Genomic DNA, 15,129 nt, shown 5'->3' on the forward strand with positions numbered 1-15,129 from the left:
CTGCTCTGCGTTCGGTGAAAGACTGGCTCAGCAGAGGGCTGCCTGTCTGCCAGGAAGAGTAATTCATTTACTTTATGTAAGCTGCTGTTACATGTTGGAGACTGTCAGATTGGCCCTCTTAGAGTCTGCCTATAATATAATACCTGTGCACCTCAACAGCACTTTAGGTTTGTTTACCCACCATTCAAAGTTACTCCCTCTCCTTTCTGTTGCATTCGCTCCTCTGTGCATCCTGTTTAGATTTTGTTTTTACTTCTCTTCCCCCTCGCCCAGTTTCCCTCTCATCTCAGCAAATTCCTGCCTGCCTGCTTGACTGACTGACTGACTGTAGCAGACAGCTGGCTCAACTTAATGCCTGCTCCCAGTCTGCTTGATTAGCTTTGGTTTTGTGGCCTGGGGGTCTTAGAGCTTGTCTGTTCATCTAAAGCTACTAAAGAAACACCAGCAGCAATGTTCATACCCAACTGAAGTGGAAAAAGCCTTTAAATGTGTGAAAGTGACCATGGTTAGTTAACTCTCAAGTGTTTGGAAACGACTCTGGGGTAATAATATAATGAAGCAGTTGAACCGATGGGTCAATTATTGCTCATTTCTTAAAAGTCTGTGTTTCGTTGAAGCTTTTGAATAAAGTTTTAAGTCACTAGTGTATCTGTTCACACTTGCCTTTCTTTCTTGCCTCGTGCCCTCCCCATTCATCATCCCACCCTATGTTTCCTCTCTCCCACAGTTCAGACCTGTAACGTCAGGTGCATGAATGGAGGCAGCTGCGCAGAGGACTCGTGCTCCTGCCCGAAGGGCTACACTGGCAGCCACTGTGGACAGCGTGAGTGAAAGCTGCTGCACAATCAGCACATCGATCACATATATGAATACATATTTAACTTCAATGTAGTACTTTAGTAATCCCTCACTGGGGAAATTCAATTTCTACACTCATTATACATTATGTATTACATACTTATACACACAGGACCTATAGACATGCACTATTGTAAAAAGTACCCAAAAGTCATACTTGAGTAAAAATAAAGATATTGTGTTAAAATATTTGGTGAAAGTGAAAGTCATCCATACATGTAGTACTATTAAAGTATCTGATATTAAATGAACTTAGGTATTTTTGGCTCTGATGCATCATGTAGTCTGCAAACTAATAACTAATAATTGTAACTAGTAACTAAAGTTCTCAAATAACTGCAGTGAGTAAAAAGTACAGTATTTGCCTCCAGAAATGTAGTGGAGTGGAAGTATAAAGTAGCAGACAATGGAAGTATTCAAGTAGAGTACAGGTACCTCAAAACTGTACTCAGTCAGTACTGTACTTGAGTAAGGTACTCTGTTACATTCCATCACTGTAGACATTTGTTAGTTGGACAGACGTCAGAGTGAAGGGGCTGTCAAAAAGTAGCTCTAAGCAGTTAGGCTTTCAAAAAGCATGGAAAATAAATAAAGATAAAAAGGTCTGCACATCGTTCACACTCTAATAGACTTACTTTCCAGTCTTTGCATTCAAAGTTTTAGGGTTAGGACTTTTTAAGACTATTCCTTTAATCCTTTTTTTGTGAGCCTGGGTAATTTGCCACTATTGGCCTTTACTTGCAGCATGTGCAAGGCTTGCATTAGGGTTAATTTTTGGGTTAGAGCAAAGTTTAAAGTGAGGCATGAAGTGTTGGTGTTATTGGCTTCAGAGCTGATGTCATCAATGGAAATCCTCACATGTGTTTGTAATCCAAATATACAATACAGGATGTGTTTACGTGTTGGTGATGCAAGTGATTAAAAGGTGAAGTCATTCGAAGCTTTATGAAAGATCTGTGTTTGTAAAAGAAAGAGGTGGCTGCGTGCGGAATGTGTAATCCTCTGTGAATCACCGTCTTTTCCTCTTTCTTCTTTAGCTGTGTGTGAGAACGGCTGCCAGAACGGTGGGCGCTGCATCGGACCCAACAGATGTGCCTGTGTCTACGGTTTCACTGGCCCGCAGTGCGAGAGAGGTGAGAGCTCAACCTCATTTCGATGTTGATGCAGTATGTCATGACTCTCCACTGTCTTCCATTCAACCAGTTTGAATTGATATGATAGAGGCCTGCGGCTACTATCATTTGGTTAATTTATGTGACAACCAAAGGATGGTCAAAAAAGGGAGATTTTTAAAAATAAAATATTATATTAACCAACGACATTGCTGAGATGTGAGAATGTCGGGTCAGACAATCAGCCACTTTGTAAACAAACCCACAGTTTACACACCATTTTGGGAGCTAAAACAAACATTATAGCTATTAAACTGATCCATTTGATTTTGCAGACCAATTAGACCTACTATACTTAACATAGTTGGGCGTACACACAATTTTTCCTCTGCAATGAAGGATTATAACTGCCATTTTCTGTGAGCTCACTGTTTTCACCTCCAAATATGTGGTTTATATGGCTAAAGTCAGAGTTAGTGTACAGTTTGTTTGACTGCTTGCCTGTTGCTGTCTGCAATTAAAAGAGACGGTTCAAAACCAAAAAATCCAAAACACATATTTTTCCTCTCACCTGTGGTGCTATTCATTCATCTAAATTGTTTTGGCTTGAGTTGCAGAGTTTTGTTAAGATGTCTGCCTTCTCTCTAATATGATGGCCTCAGATGGCACTTGGCTCGTGGTGCGCCAAAAAAAACAGCAGTGTCTCTTTCAGAAATCATGACCTCATTACTCAAAATAATCTACAGACCTTGTTGTGAGCATTTTCATGTAGGAAGTTTCTACCGAACTCCATCCACCAACTGTATGACCACTGAGCTAACCAGTGTTGGGCAAGTAACTTTCAAAATGTAATACTAATTACCTTCGTGTTAAAGTAATATATTATGTAACAATATTACTTTTCTAGAGTGTTACAAATATTTCATCGCCAGAATAACCTCAAAGGTACCACATGCTCAAAAAATATCCTGAAAGCATAACATGACAAACTCAAGTCCAACAAGCAACAACAGATTTCTTTAAGGCGCCCCTCCCGAAAACGTAGTCTGCTCTGATTGGTCAGCTCACACACACCTGAGCCAGTACCGCTCTTCATGTCCGTTGTGTTTTCAGCTTCCAGTTAGCTTCACTTCTACCGCGAATATATACATAAGTTATGCAAATGTGTGACATGGTGACATAGTGTGATATTTTTTTTTTACTTTCAAGCCCTATTACATGCACAAGAACCTATTTACCACACTGAAGGAAGGAAAAAAAACAAAAAAGGTAATCTTTAAATCAAAGCCCATTTTGTCTAAAATAGTCTTTATCAAGCTCAGGTTGTCTGCAAGGATCTGACTGGCCAGGAGATGGAAGCCAAGAAGTTAGAGCAGAGGGGTTGTAGGGTGGTTTTGTCAATACACTCCCGACCCACACAAACACTAATGTTAAGGAAGATATCGAACCAGGAAGGCTTTGATGTGGCCGTGCAGACTGGAGTGTTGTTCCTATCAAGTCCAGACATACAGCACTCTGTTAGTTCATTGCCTCAGCGCTTGGTGAGCTTTCAGGCTCTCTTAACGTGGATGACTTCACTCGGTTTAGCACAGACAGACAGTGGGTGTTCATCTCCTGAGCTTTGAACTTAAGCCTGAGGTATGTGTGTGGTGGGAGGTGATGGCAGGGTATTGGAAGTAGGTGGTACACTCCTGTGGCAGATGAAAAAAAATATCTGAATTGATGGATGTGTTTAATTTCTGCTCACCTTAGTTCACCTTTTCAGAGAAGGAGAGGGACCTTTACACCTTCTGTCACTCAACTCACCTTTTTGTGACCCTCACCTTCCACCTCCTCCCTCTCCCCCCTGCTGTTACCTTCACTAAAGTAGAGGAAGGTTCTTGGCCTGTAATTTCACTCACCTCATTCATCTCAGCCTTTCTTCTGCATTCCTTTTCTACCTATAGATACTGTATGTCTGTATGTATGCTTGTGTAAAAAATCAGCCATAAACACTCATCATCTGTTTTCTTCAAACTGTCTTCCCCTATCAATCTTCCTTTTCTTTTATGTCACTTGTTTTCTTCCTAATGTTTTTTTTACTGAAGCCACCACTTCATCAAATTCTATAACTTTTCTAGCCTTCGTCTTACTCTCCGTCCCTCGTCATATTTTTACATGAAACTCTGGGGTCTTGTTTGCTTGGAAAATACATCATTTCGAGGGTTGTGAGAGCCTTAAAGACATCTGGCAATAAATACCCCCCTCCCCCCAACGTCCCCACAGGACTGACAGAAAAGACTTTCTTTGTGGAGTGATCGTGGACATTTCCTGATGAGAAGTGGAGCAAGGTAGGGAGGAGAGAGAGGGATGGAGGGGAGGAAGAAGGGAGGGACAGGGTGAAAATGAAAATGGACTCCCCAGCTGTGTACACAAAGCCTGGTAGTGGGGAGTACAAACACTCTCCACGTTGGAAGAAAGGGGACCTGCAGGTAGTCTCAGGGGAAACAGTCGTAAATCTTTGTTTGTGTGTGTTTTTCATGCCAAATATCCGTCAGAGAGAAACAGGATATGGGCTTAGTTTGTCAAATTAACTGCATAATTCATAAGGAAACACATTAGTGTCAACCGAAATAAAAACGATACTAGGTAGGATATGAAAATTTGAAGTTGGAGCTACAGTATATTTATTTTCACTTATAGGATCAGTTCAATGAAAAAAAAAAAAAAATCAGTCATTATCTACTCAGCCTCATGTCCATGGAAATTCAGAGCACCACAGCATCGTAGCTTTGGACTTGTTTTCAAATGAAAAAAAAATGCAACATAAAATGGCTCCATTCAGCTCGCCTGTCATAATAAGTCCCCAGAAGCCAAGACATTGGAAATTGATTTTTCAAATGGATTTTGAAAAGACATCAATCACACAGCAACTGTCAGCGCACTGACAAAATAAATATCTAATTTAGAGACTAAAACAATTTCCTCTGAGATATTCAATAATTGTGATAAATGACCTGTAAATTGTTTTAATATTGGGTTTGGCCTGAAAAGTAAAGCGCGTCCCTGGTGTAACCTTTGGTGCTGTCATGACCCTGTTGCATATTGTGGTTTGAGAATTTGTGTAATGGGGTCGATGATTCAGTGGATTTACTGTGTGATTCAGTGAGAAGACAGCGGATGAGCTGTGATTATGGAGGCAGTGAAAGTAAACCAGTTTGGGTGAACTGGGTGTGCTGGATGGAGTCATGGGAAACCCTTGCGTGTTGGCGTGTCTTGGGTGGGTGTGTGTGCAGCTTGTATGTGCGTGTGCCTGTGGCTTGCAGACTTAAGTTGAGGTTAGAACGAGATAGAGTTAGAGTTATTCATTCTCCTTAAATCAGAAAAGATTCCCACCATCTCCGTCATGATGACTCTTGTACAACAGCTGTGTGCGTGTATGGAAACCTACATCCTTACCTTTGATTTTTTTGTTTTTAGCCATGCTAGCAGGGTGTCTCTGTGGTAATGGTCCAGCCTCAAATATCCCAACAACTATTGGATCGTCAAGATTTTTGGTGCTTGCGTTCATGTTCCTCAGAAGATGACTTCTAAGGATTATAGTGATTCTAAGGATATAGTGAACCAGGATGAGACTTGATGATCACAGGCAGGGTTGCAGAAAACACAAGGGCAGAAAACCTGAGGAGCAAACACAGTGACACCAGGAACAAAACAGATGAACTGACAAAGAAAGAGGGAAAAAGACAGACTTAAATACACAGGGGCTAATGAACAAATGAAACACAGGTATACTGTACACAGAAAAAGGGTGGGGAAAAAGACAAAGGCAGGAACTGGAAATGAGGATGAATTCCACAAAATAAAATGGCAATCTAATCTGAAATCCAAAACACGACATGCATAGGCTATTAACACACAAAGCTTTGCGGTGCCTACAGCCTCACAGAGCCGTTAGCATGGCTGTAGAGTTTTACTCTTGCTGCACTTTATGCAATGTCCAATGCATTTGTTAATGCATTCGTGTGAATGTATATTTCCATATCATTTCACCTGCCTGTACACTAACAGGGAGTGGTGCCGATGTGTGTTTGCAGAGCTTTGGCCCATTATACCGGCTCTGCTCCAGTGCTGCTCAGTCCAGTCTGTCTCAGTGGACCTATGTGGTCAGTCCCAGTCCAAGCCAGTGGACCCGTCCAGAGCAAATAAACTAAAATCGCAAAGGAGAGAATTTTGCCCCCCAGCAGTGGTGACGTCAAGGCCATTCTGAGGTGTTGGACGTGTAGGAAGTTGTGCTATTTCTGCTCTATTGACTCTGGATAAGAGTGGACAGAACACGGCTGGACAGGATGGCTGCACTGGTCGATGGGTGGGACTCAGAGGCAGGCTAATGCCGCTCTGTGGAAAATGTTCCCAATGACAATTTAGTGTGAGGCAGCCAGTGCGGAGCCATGCTAAATCTGATTTACAGAAAGTCTGTAAATTATACACTAATTCAGCATGACATTGCCTCATAATGTAGACCCCATATGTGCGTTTTCCGTATGCAGAAATTTTTGGTGCAGGACGCACAATGAACCCCAAAGGAGTAAATCTCAACGAACTGGCTAAGAGTGGTATAAAAGTCTACAACACTGTTTTTTAATCCATGTCTGGAAATGTGTCTCACTGGGCGAACATGCAATAATGTGCCCTGTGTTTCATCCAGGCACTGTGTATGATTATATGCTGTGAATGCAATCATCATGTTCTGTATTAAGTGTAATTAGGATCGTCACTATTCACAAGCTGTTTTTAGTGTCTGCCTTTCATGGGGGCACTAAAGTTTGATGATCCATCCCATAAACAAAAAGTCGAGGAAATGACTCACCAATGCCCGGGCCAAATTTCGTGGCTTTGGTTTGTTCAAATCAATATTTGAGTAGCCTCACGGGACGGCACTGGAGGCTTTCTTTGATCTGGCCTGATGAAAAATGGCCCGAATTCACTCTCACTGCAGTTAAGAAAGCACTACAAAGACTTCCGCCTCACTGAAAAAGTAACATGTCCCATGAGTGGTGGTTGTTGATGGAGTCTGGAGCCCACTTACCCGTCTGTGTTTTTGCCTGGTGGTGTCTGCATTCAATAGAGTCTGCATTATTGTTCCACCGCTGGACCTTATTGTGACGGGACATTTCCCAAAACAGCCAAAAATAGCTGTAGAAGTCAAGACAGATTTTACAGCACAATGGGCGAGATGTAGAAACAATGCCAGGGTAATGACTTGATGCCACAAGATATGACATCATAGTTCAACAAGTATAGATACATAAAGTTAGTGTGTTAAACAGAAGGCTCGACTGATGTGGTTTCTCAGGGCCGATACTGATTATTGGCAATCAAGGAGATATTTAGAACAAATTTGGAACAAATTTAGATTTGCAGTAAAAATGAAAATCATTGTGTTTAAATTTTGAATAACCACTGATGAAATGTAACTAATTACAACTCAAGTAGTATACTCAATCACTATCCTACACAATCTTCAGTTACTTGTACTGTATTTGACTTCAACATGTAGTGGAGAGGAAGTATGAAGTTGTAAAAAAATGGAAATACTCTAGTAAAGTACAAGTTTCTGCTGCTTTACACTTCCACTTGTTGACATGTTGGAGTCAATTATTTTATTGGCAATCTGACAAAAACAGACAGATTCCAATAATCGTAATACTGCTAAATATTGGATCCGATAATCAGCCAGACTAATAATTTGATCCCTATTTTTTAAATAACTTCTTTACGTAGATTTTCCATGTAGTCATGTCTGTTCTGTACGCTGTAGTTCCCCTCACACACACACAGCAGTTACCTCGAGGCTTTCCGATCTTTGTAGATTGCAGACGGCTTATCGCTCCCTTTGCCATTCTCCCACAGTTGTTATCCTGTGTGTGTGTGTGTGTATGTTTGTGTGTTTGTTGAGTTAAACGCTTCGTCACGTTTGGGTGACTGCTTTAGGTGTGGAAGAAATGAAAGGAGCGGAGTCATTGAAGAATGATTAGGGATAAAGGAAAAGCGTGACTCCAAGCTTGTTGATAGCGGCGCTGATAAGACTAACAGAGACTGCTACGGTTGGCTGTAATGAGGTCAAACCTCCCAAACATATGGACAGGCACACACACACACACGCACACACACACACACACACACACACACACACACACACACACACACACACACACACACACACACACGCACACACACACGCACACACACAAACAAACAAGCCAGCACGTTTGAATCATTTATTTATATCCACATCAGCAAAAGGACACACAGACACAAGCAATGCGATGCAATCAGAAATTCCACAAGACCTGCCAGACATGTGCTCTGGCTGCACACACACAAACATGCACACCCCAACCAAACCTTAGCACACACACACAAACACACACACGCAAAGGGGATAATTAGAAAATTTCCCCATTTCTCAACAGGTGAGTAACAGCATGACGTTCAGTCTCAGAGCAAATCTGCCAGCTGTATAAAGTCTAGGACATCCGCTTTGAAAACACATGCGTGCTTACACACACACACGCCCAGGCATGCACGCACGCGCGCACAAATTATTATACATACCCAGAGGCAAGTGTGTATGTGTATGTTTATATTTCTTCCCTTTATTCGTTTGACTCATTGACCTCTTGTCGTAGGAAAGTAAAGTAAAAATGACGATGGCTTCGTTTCCATGTGATCTACTCATATTTCAAGGGTCTTATCTCCCCCAGACCTCCCCTCCTGGGAGTTTTATAAATACTTCAGTGTTATTAATGAATCTTCAATAGGATTTTTTTTCCCTCTTCTCTTGAACCATTTCTCTTCTCCTTCTAGCACTCAGGCCAGTGCCCCATCCCATCGTCTCCCCAATCCCACAGCTGGACAGAGCTGATGGGAAAATGGTTTCCCAGAAGGCTTTGAGTTCCAGACAGGATTAAATAGTTTCTCACCTCTGCCTTTTACTGTATTTCATCTTCCTTTAATCCAACTTTCAGCAGAGCAGAGAGTAATAGCCTTTGATGAGCGATCCCATTTTTTTTTTTTCCCGTTTTTTTTTTTTTTTGGCAATAGCAGATTCTGATGTGACTGGCTTCACTAGAAAGAACATCATCATATGTGAGCGGTCAGATCCTTTGCCCGACTGTCTGGCTTATCTATCTGGACTGATTTAGGTGAAAGGTTACAAGTGCAGAGTGGACTGGGTTACCACTGGCAGGGCTTTCTGGAAAAGTTTTGTTCTGGTGTTAAAAAACAAAAGCATCATAAGCTTATACGAATGAAAAGACTTGATTAACTCTTGCACAAAGTGGACATGTTCTCATTATGGGTGGAACTTAATTCATCGTGATGGATGTTGGTTATGAGCACAGAGATTATGAATGAAACTGGAGAAGTCTGGATGAGAAACAGAGGTTGCTAACAGTGGATTTAAGAGTGGATAGAGGATAGAGGAGAGGATCTGGTGAATGTTTTTGATCTACTGAGCAATTTGAACACTAATTAGACTAAATTACTTCCGAATGTTGTCAGCTGGACCCAGTCAGGATGTTGGATGGCCCCCTTGTCCTAACCTGCCCGCCCCTGCTTGCATGTGTCCTCTAAATTTACATGCATAACATACAGATGTGCATACCGCGCACACATCTGTGAACATATGGAGGACACACGTTGATTGGGACATTGTGAGATAGACAGCCTTTCTTCACTCTCTGTTATTTTGTGCTTTTAAAGAAAGCAGTGATTGCTGCTCCAGTCTTTTGTTTGGCTCGATGCTGCGGCTCACACAGATGCTGTGTTTTCCTTCAGGCGTGTGTATTTACACAGACAAGCATGTGCATGTGCGTGTAAAACAGAGTGAAGTGTTTGAGAAAGCATGTGTATGCATATATATTTAATGTAGCGCACATGTATACAGTGTTGAACTTGGCTGCTGTGTGCAACTGTCTTGATGATCAGAGTGTGGGAGAGTCCAGTTTCTCAAACAGGGGACGCTGCGGGTTTTCTCTTACAATCAAAGACTGAAGGGTTGGAAGCGCTGTCAACTTGTTGTCCTTTGCATTTCCTTCTTATTTTTTTCTTTTTTTTTACTTTCTCTGCCAAGGCGGTTATGCTTTCACTCGTGTCTGTTTGTTGGTAGGTCGGTTGGTTGTTGAACATATTCCTATGAAACTTGGATGGTGGATGGGTCTCGGCCCAGAATAGACCCCATTAACCTTTGGTTTGGATCCTGGGAATAATGCATGGATCTTGATGAAAAAATCAGGCTTATTTAGATGGCTGTTATTTGTGAATAAGTACAATTCGAAGCAGATTCTAGTTATGGTGAGCTTCAATTATGGTAAAGCATTTATGTTGTGGTTTGGAATTCACAGTAATACAGAGCTATTGAATTGATTAGGCTTTATTGGATCAAAGGGGTTTGTTGTGCCTTGGCGAAGGTATACACTCTACTGAGTGCCCTTCTAGTTTGTTGGTTGGTTTGTCAGCAGGATGGAGGATTTGTCTTGGCCCAGATAGACCACATTTACTTTTCTTAATGTACCTGAATATAGGTACGTATCCAGGAATTCTTCTTTATACATTGCGAGATAAGTAATTTTTCAACATTTTTGAAAAGTTTTCACGGAATATTGAAACCAATGTGGCCTATTTAGATGGCTGGTATCCATGAGAATACAACAGGGGACTGTTGGCATCGGTGGCTGTTTGCACTTGACCGAGTGCCATTCTAGTTTGTTAATCAGGTCCCAAAACCAGGAAAAGAGTTGACTGCTTGCTCAAGATAATTCAGTTGAAATCAAAAATGTGTTGGGGTGTCTCGAAAACAGGAAAAAAAAAAAAAATGAACATCACGAACAAAAAGGAAATACAGGCACCTCAAGATATAAGAAAATGTAACAAACGAGCCCTGTCCAAGGCACTGGATAAGATCTGGAGTTGGTCCCCGGGTGTGTACGTTGCCCACTGCTCCCTCTGGATGGGTCAAATGCAGTCAACTGGACATAATTTGACCTGCCACTGTAAATACCCAATTACAGTGGCAGTCCGTAGCAAATGCACTCTTCTGTTAGAGTAACGTTTGCTGATTACTAACAGCCTCTCTAAAAAATGGTTTGGGTTTTTTAAAAGGGATTTCCTGACAATAAGAAAAATATAGAATAATGACAGCTCTATCCTTTAAGCTGGCATTAAATGTTAATTTGTAGCAGAGTATGAAGGGAGTATTTTGCTTCAAGTGTGTACGGGTACACACCAACAAATGCATGTGGTGTAAAGGTCGCCACTTTGGTGTGCCAACCAGGCCACATGAAGGTGGAAGATCAAATAGCAGCTGATAGGCAGAGCAGAAGACAGGCAGACAGGAAGGACCTAAAGTGGGCAGAGAGAAATGAAGACAGATGGATGAGAGGGAGAGCTGGCATGAGCCCCAATCTGCACTCTGCATGCTCAGTTTGACCTACTTTATTTTCCCCTTTCTTTCTCATTTTTCTTTCTTTCTGCATCTCCTGCTCTTTGCCCCATTCTCCGTGATCCCCTTTCATGTAACACAAGGAACCAATAAGTCTGAAGAGGGACTCCCACCAGACACCAGCACTGATTCCTATCTTTCCATCTCGTTCTGTCCTTCAGCGTGCCGCTCTCTCTTTCTCCACATCGCGCTGTCACAGCCTTGGCTAGCCAACCATGAAGTTTGTCTTTCATCTCCACTGCGACAATCTAACAATCAACTGTTTTAATGAAGGCTATATTAAGTTTGGCGCCACTGCAGAGAACTTAATAAGGGTTTCTCCCACAAGGGAAGCCATCATTAGGGTGTATGTGATTGAAAAGACGAACACCGTATTGCTGAAATGGTTTCAGCATGAGGTCATTGTGCATGATTTCTGAAGTGCATTTAACAGGATTATGCCATGGTTTCACTGGCAAACAGCAGTGTAACAAGGAGGCAAGCTGATAGGGACATTTTGTTCTCAAATCTCATGTGTGGATTTACTTACATTGAACTTCACCGTTGTCACCACCCTTTCCGAAAAGGTAGGATGGGCAATTTTAACACATCTGTTTGACTTCCATGAGACATTTGTGTTACTTTTGTGTTGTTGGCAACAGATGTTAAGTGACGCCGTTGTGGCACAAAAGTGCATTGTCCCAAATATGCGCTAAAACGTCACATTCATTTTCAGAATGGATGATCGTCATGAGGTGATTGTTACTGACGACCACACTGCTATTAGCTGGTTGTACTGTCATATCGATGGAAACAGAGACCACCACTGTTCAGCCCGCCACCGACTCCTAGTTATAGTACAAGAATGTGCTTTAGTTTGTCAATCCGACGGGTTAACTTATTATCACAGGGACTAAATACATAGCGGTCATTCCAATCCTAATGCTAAGTTCCTGCTGAAACAGTGCGGATGTGTCTTGCGGTTCAATCTGAGCTGGTTTAAGAAGAAAATGCCTGAATCACGTGTCCTGATGTGATCCATTACGCTGCTACCAGCAGTCATACTGTTCTGGTAAAAACCTGCTACTTGTAAATGCTCCTCTTTGTAAGCTGATCGTTGATCCAAAGACTAAACACATGAAGCAATTAAACTGTGAAGATGTGTTTACAGGTCGAGTGAGTCATCTCTCTAATGCTGTGCCAACTTTTTTCCACTTCCAGTGAAATTAAGAAAAACTGAGAGGAAAGAGCGCTGACTCTGTTGAATACATATTACAGGAAATATGCCCTCTCAATTCCTTCGAAATTCCTCATCCATGCCCCTAATCTGGTTTCATTTAATGCTGCACCAGATGTATTCGCGGAAATGATTCACTGTTTTATTGTTTAGTCAATCACATTTCAATCGGTTACTAACTAACAATGGCTTCTTGCCTCTTTCCCTCCACAGACTACAGGACTGGGCCATGTTTCACCCAGGTGAACAACCAGATGTGTCAAGGCCAGCTCAGTGGAATCGTCTGCACCAAAACCCTCTGCTGCGCCACCATTGGTCGAGCGTGGGGCCACCCCTGTGAGCAGTGCCCCGCCCAGCCACACCCCTGCAGGAGAGGCTTCATCCCCAACATCCGCACTGGAGCCTGTCAAGGTCAGATTGGAGCAAATAGAAACCCTGACACATCTTCTTTTTAACGTCCTTTGAACACACTCGAATGCACACACATGATCACCGCAACAAACATTGTAGCCATTACTTTATCTATCATCATCTCAGCTGCAATTCCTGCGCACAACATCCTCGAGCCAGTGTTTAACAACACCCAGGATGTTTACATGTACACAGTAGGCTGCATACCGGCTTGTGTTTTCCTATTAAGGTCTTATAAAGCAGAAGCAGCGTGAATGCATCTGCTTATCCCTGCAAAAACTGTAAACAGTAAACAGCTTAAGGTGTTTTTTATTTATGTGTCAGTGTTTATCAGCAGGTCACAGCTGTCACATCATTCTTACTTTAAGTCAAAATGTGAGTTTATCTTTACATGGCTTAAACGGGCATAAACACTGCATCCTGTTAATAGAACAAAACATTTAACTATTCTTTACAGGTACATTAGAGACATAACAGATTCAAGCAGCTCTGACTAAACAGGTCTAAAATAGTGTTATATGGAGATTATAAGAGAGAAATTGAGGAAAATATGAACTCAGATTGACCTTCTTTCATCAACATTCCTGCTGCTGGTGCCCCAGAACCCCCTCACACTCTCGCTGCATGCCTCTCTAATAACCTAAGGACCTAACCAGACTAAGCAATAAGACTGCATCATTATATGACACATGTGGAGGTCGTGTCCCCTGTTATATGAGCGTAGTCAGGTTAGTTTTTGACTCAGTCCAGCTCCTCTCACATGGAGACACCCAGTACCACCCTTCACAGATTGTGGTGGCTGATGTCTCGCTGAAGCCATCATAGAGGGAGAATGTTGCGTGATCCTCACTCCACCCGGCCTCCTCTGCCAATACGTTATCAATACCCTCACGCCAAATACTGATTTTTTAATAAAACATGCCGGTGCTTTGAGCAGATTTCCCTGACGGTTTGACTGACCAGAGTCATAACTTCATGACTCCTTGTGGGGATTGTCTTGCAATGTATCAAGCAGAGGTTGCAAAAGTACACACATTCTTTACTCAAGTAGAGGTCCAAATACTAAAACAATACTTCAGCTTCTTTACTTAAGTAAAAGTAAGAAAACACAGGCTCTGAAATGTATAAAACTCAGGTTTAAAGTTAAATGTATCCTCCTGAAGGACATTTCTTCTGGCCATTTCTGTGCAAAGCTAACTGAACCTCACGTCATATTAATATCATTCAAAGACTATTACACTTAAATGTAGAATTGGTAGGTTCTGTCCCAGCTGTTTGTAAACACACCAGGACGATATTTAAGTGTTAAGTCTCCTTCCCAGGACATCAAATACCAGCATTTGGTTGGCAAAGCAGCAAAAAACTGAGAAAACAAGAAAATCCAGGCAAATGCATTATAACTTCAGCTGCAAGCCTGTTTTGTAAAAAAAAATGTCAGAAAAATAAATACTCAAGTAAAGTACAGATACCTAAAAAATCTACTTAAGTACATTAATAAAGTATTTGTACTTAATTACCACCGTGGGTATCAAGTATCACAGAATTGCACAATAGTGATACTATCGTTATTGTCGGCAATCTTTCGTGACTTACTTGTTATTCCCACCCTTGTTGTTCACATTCACAATAGAAAGTTACACATGGTGGGCTTATTAGAATGAATTGTCTGGTATCCAAATCTCTGCCCACATCCAATCATCCAGCAAATCAAATAATGATGAAGTGAAACAAGATGGCCTGTTTATCAAGCTTGTATTTCAAGACATCTGTCTCTGTTTTTGTGCAGACACAAAGTGCGTATGTGCCAGCACAAAACCTACTTGTGCAGAATTGGGTGGAGTGGCCCAGTTGTGTTTATGCAGATCGCTTTGGGTCCTTATATTACCATGAAACTGTGTCAAGCAAGCCAGTAATTTTCATGGCTTTAGTTACAGCGAAGGTGAAGAGACAGACCTGTCCAAAGCCACTTTAACCTTTTCATCCACTGCTCCTGGAGCCTCACACTGTATGTTTCTATTCTTGGATGCAGGTATGTGGGTTAGGCAGAC

The 15,129-nt window shown here is 41.8% G+C and overlaps 1 protein-coding gene across 1 annotated transcript in view; it reads left to right on the forward strand.

Moving 5' to 3' along the window:
* fbn2b (fibrillin 2b) overlaps positions 1–15,129 on the forward strand; it is a 68,358-nt gene that overhangs the window by 17,615 nt on the left and 35,614 nt on the right. Inside the window, exons 5-7 of the mRNA XM_084354708.1 lie at positions 728–823; positions 1,896–1,991; positions 12,884–13,081. Of these exons, the coding sequence (XP_084210834.1) occupies positions 728–823; positions 1,896–1,991; positions 12,884–13,081 (390 nt within the window). The remainder of the gene's footprint in view (positions 1–727; positions 824–1,895; positions 1,992–12,883; positions 13,082–15,129) is intronic.

Source organism: Pagrus pagrus, assembly GCF_965226575.1.
Source record: "Pagrus pagrus genome assembly, chromosome: 6".
Lineage (NCBI taxonomy): Eukaryota > Metazoa > Chordata > Actinopteri > Spariformes > Sparidae > Pagrus > Pagrus pagrus.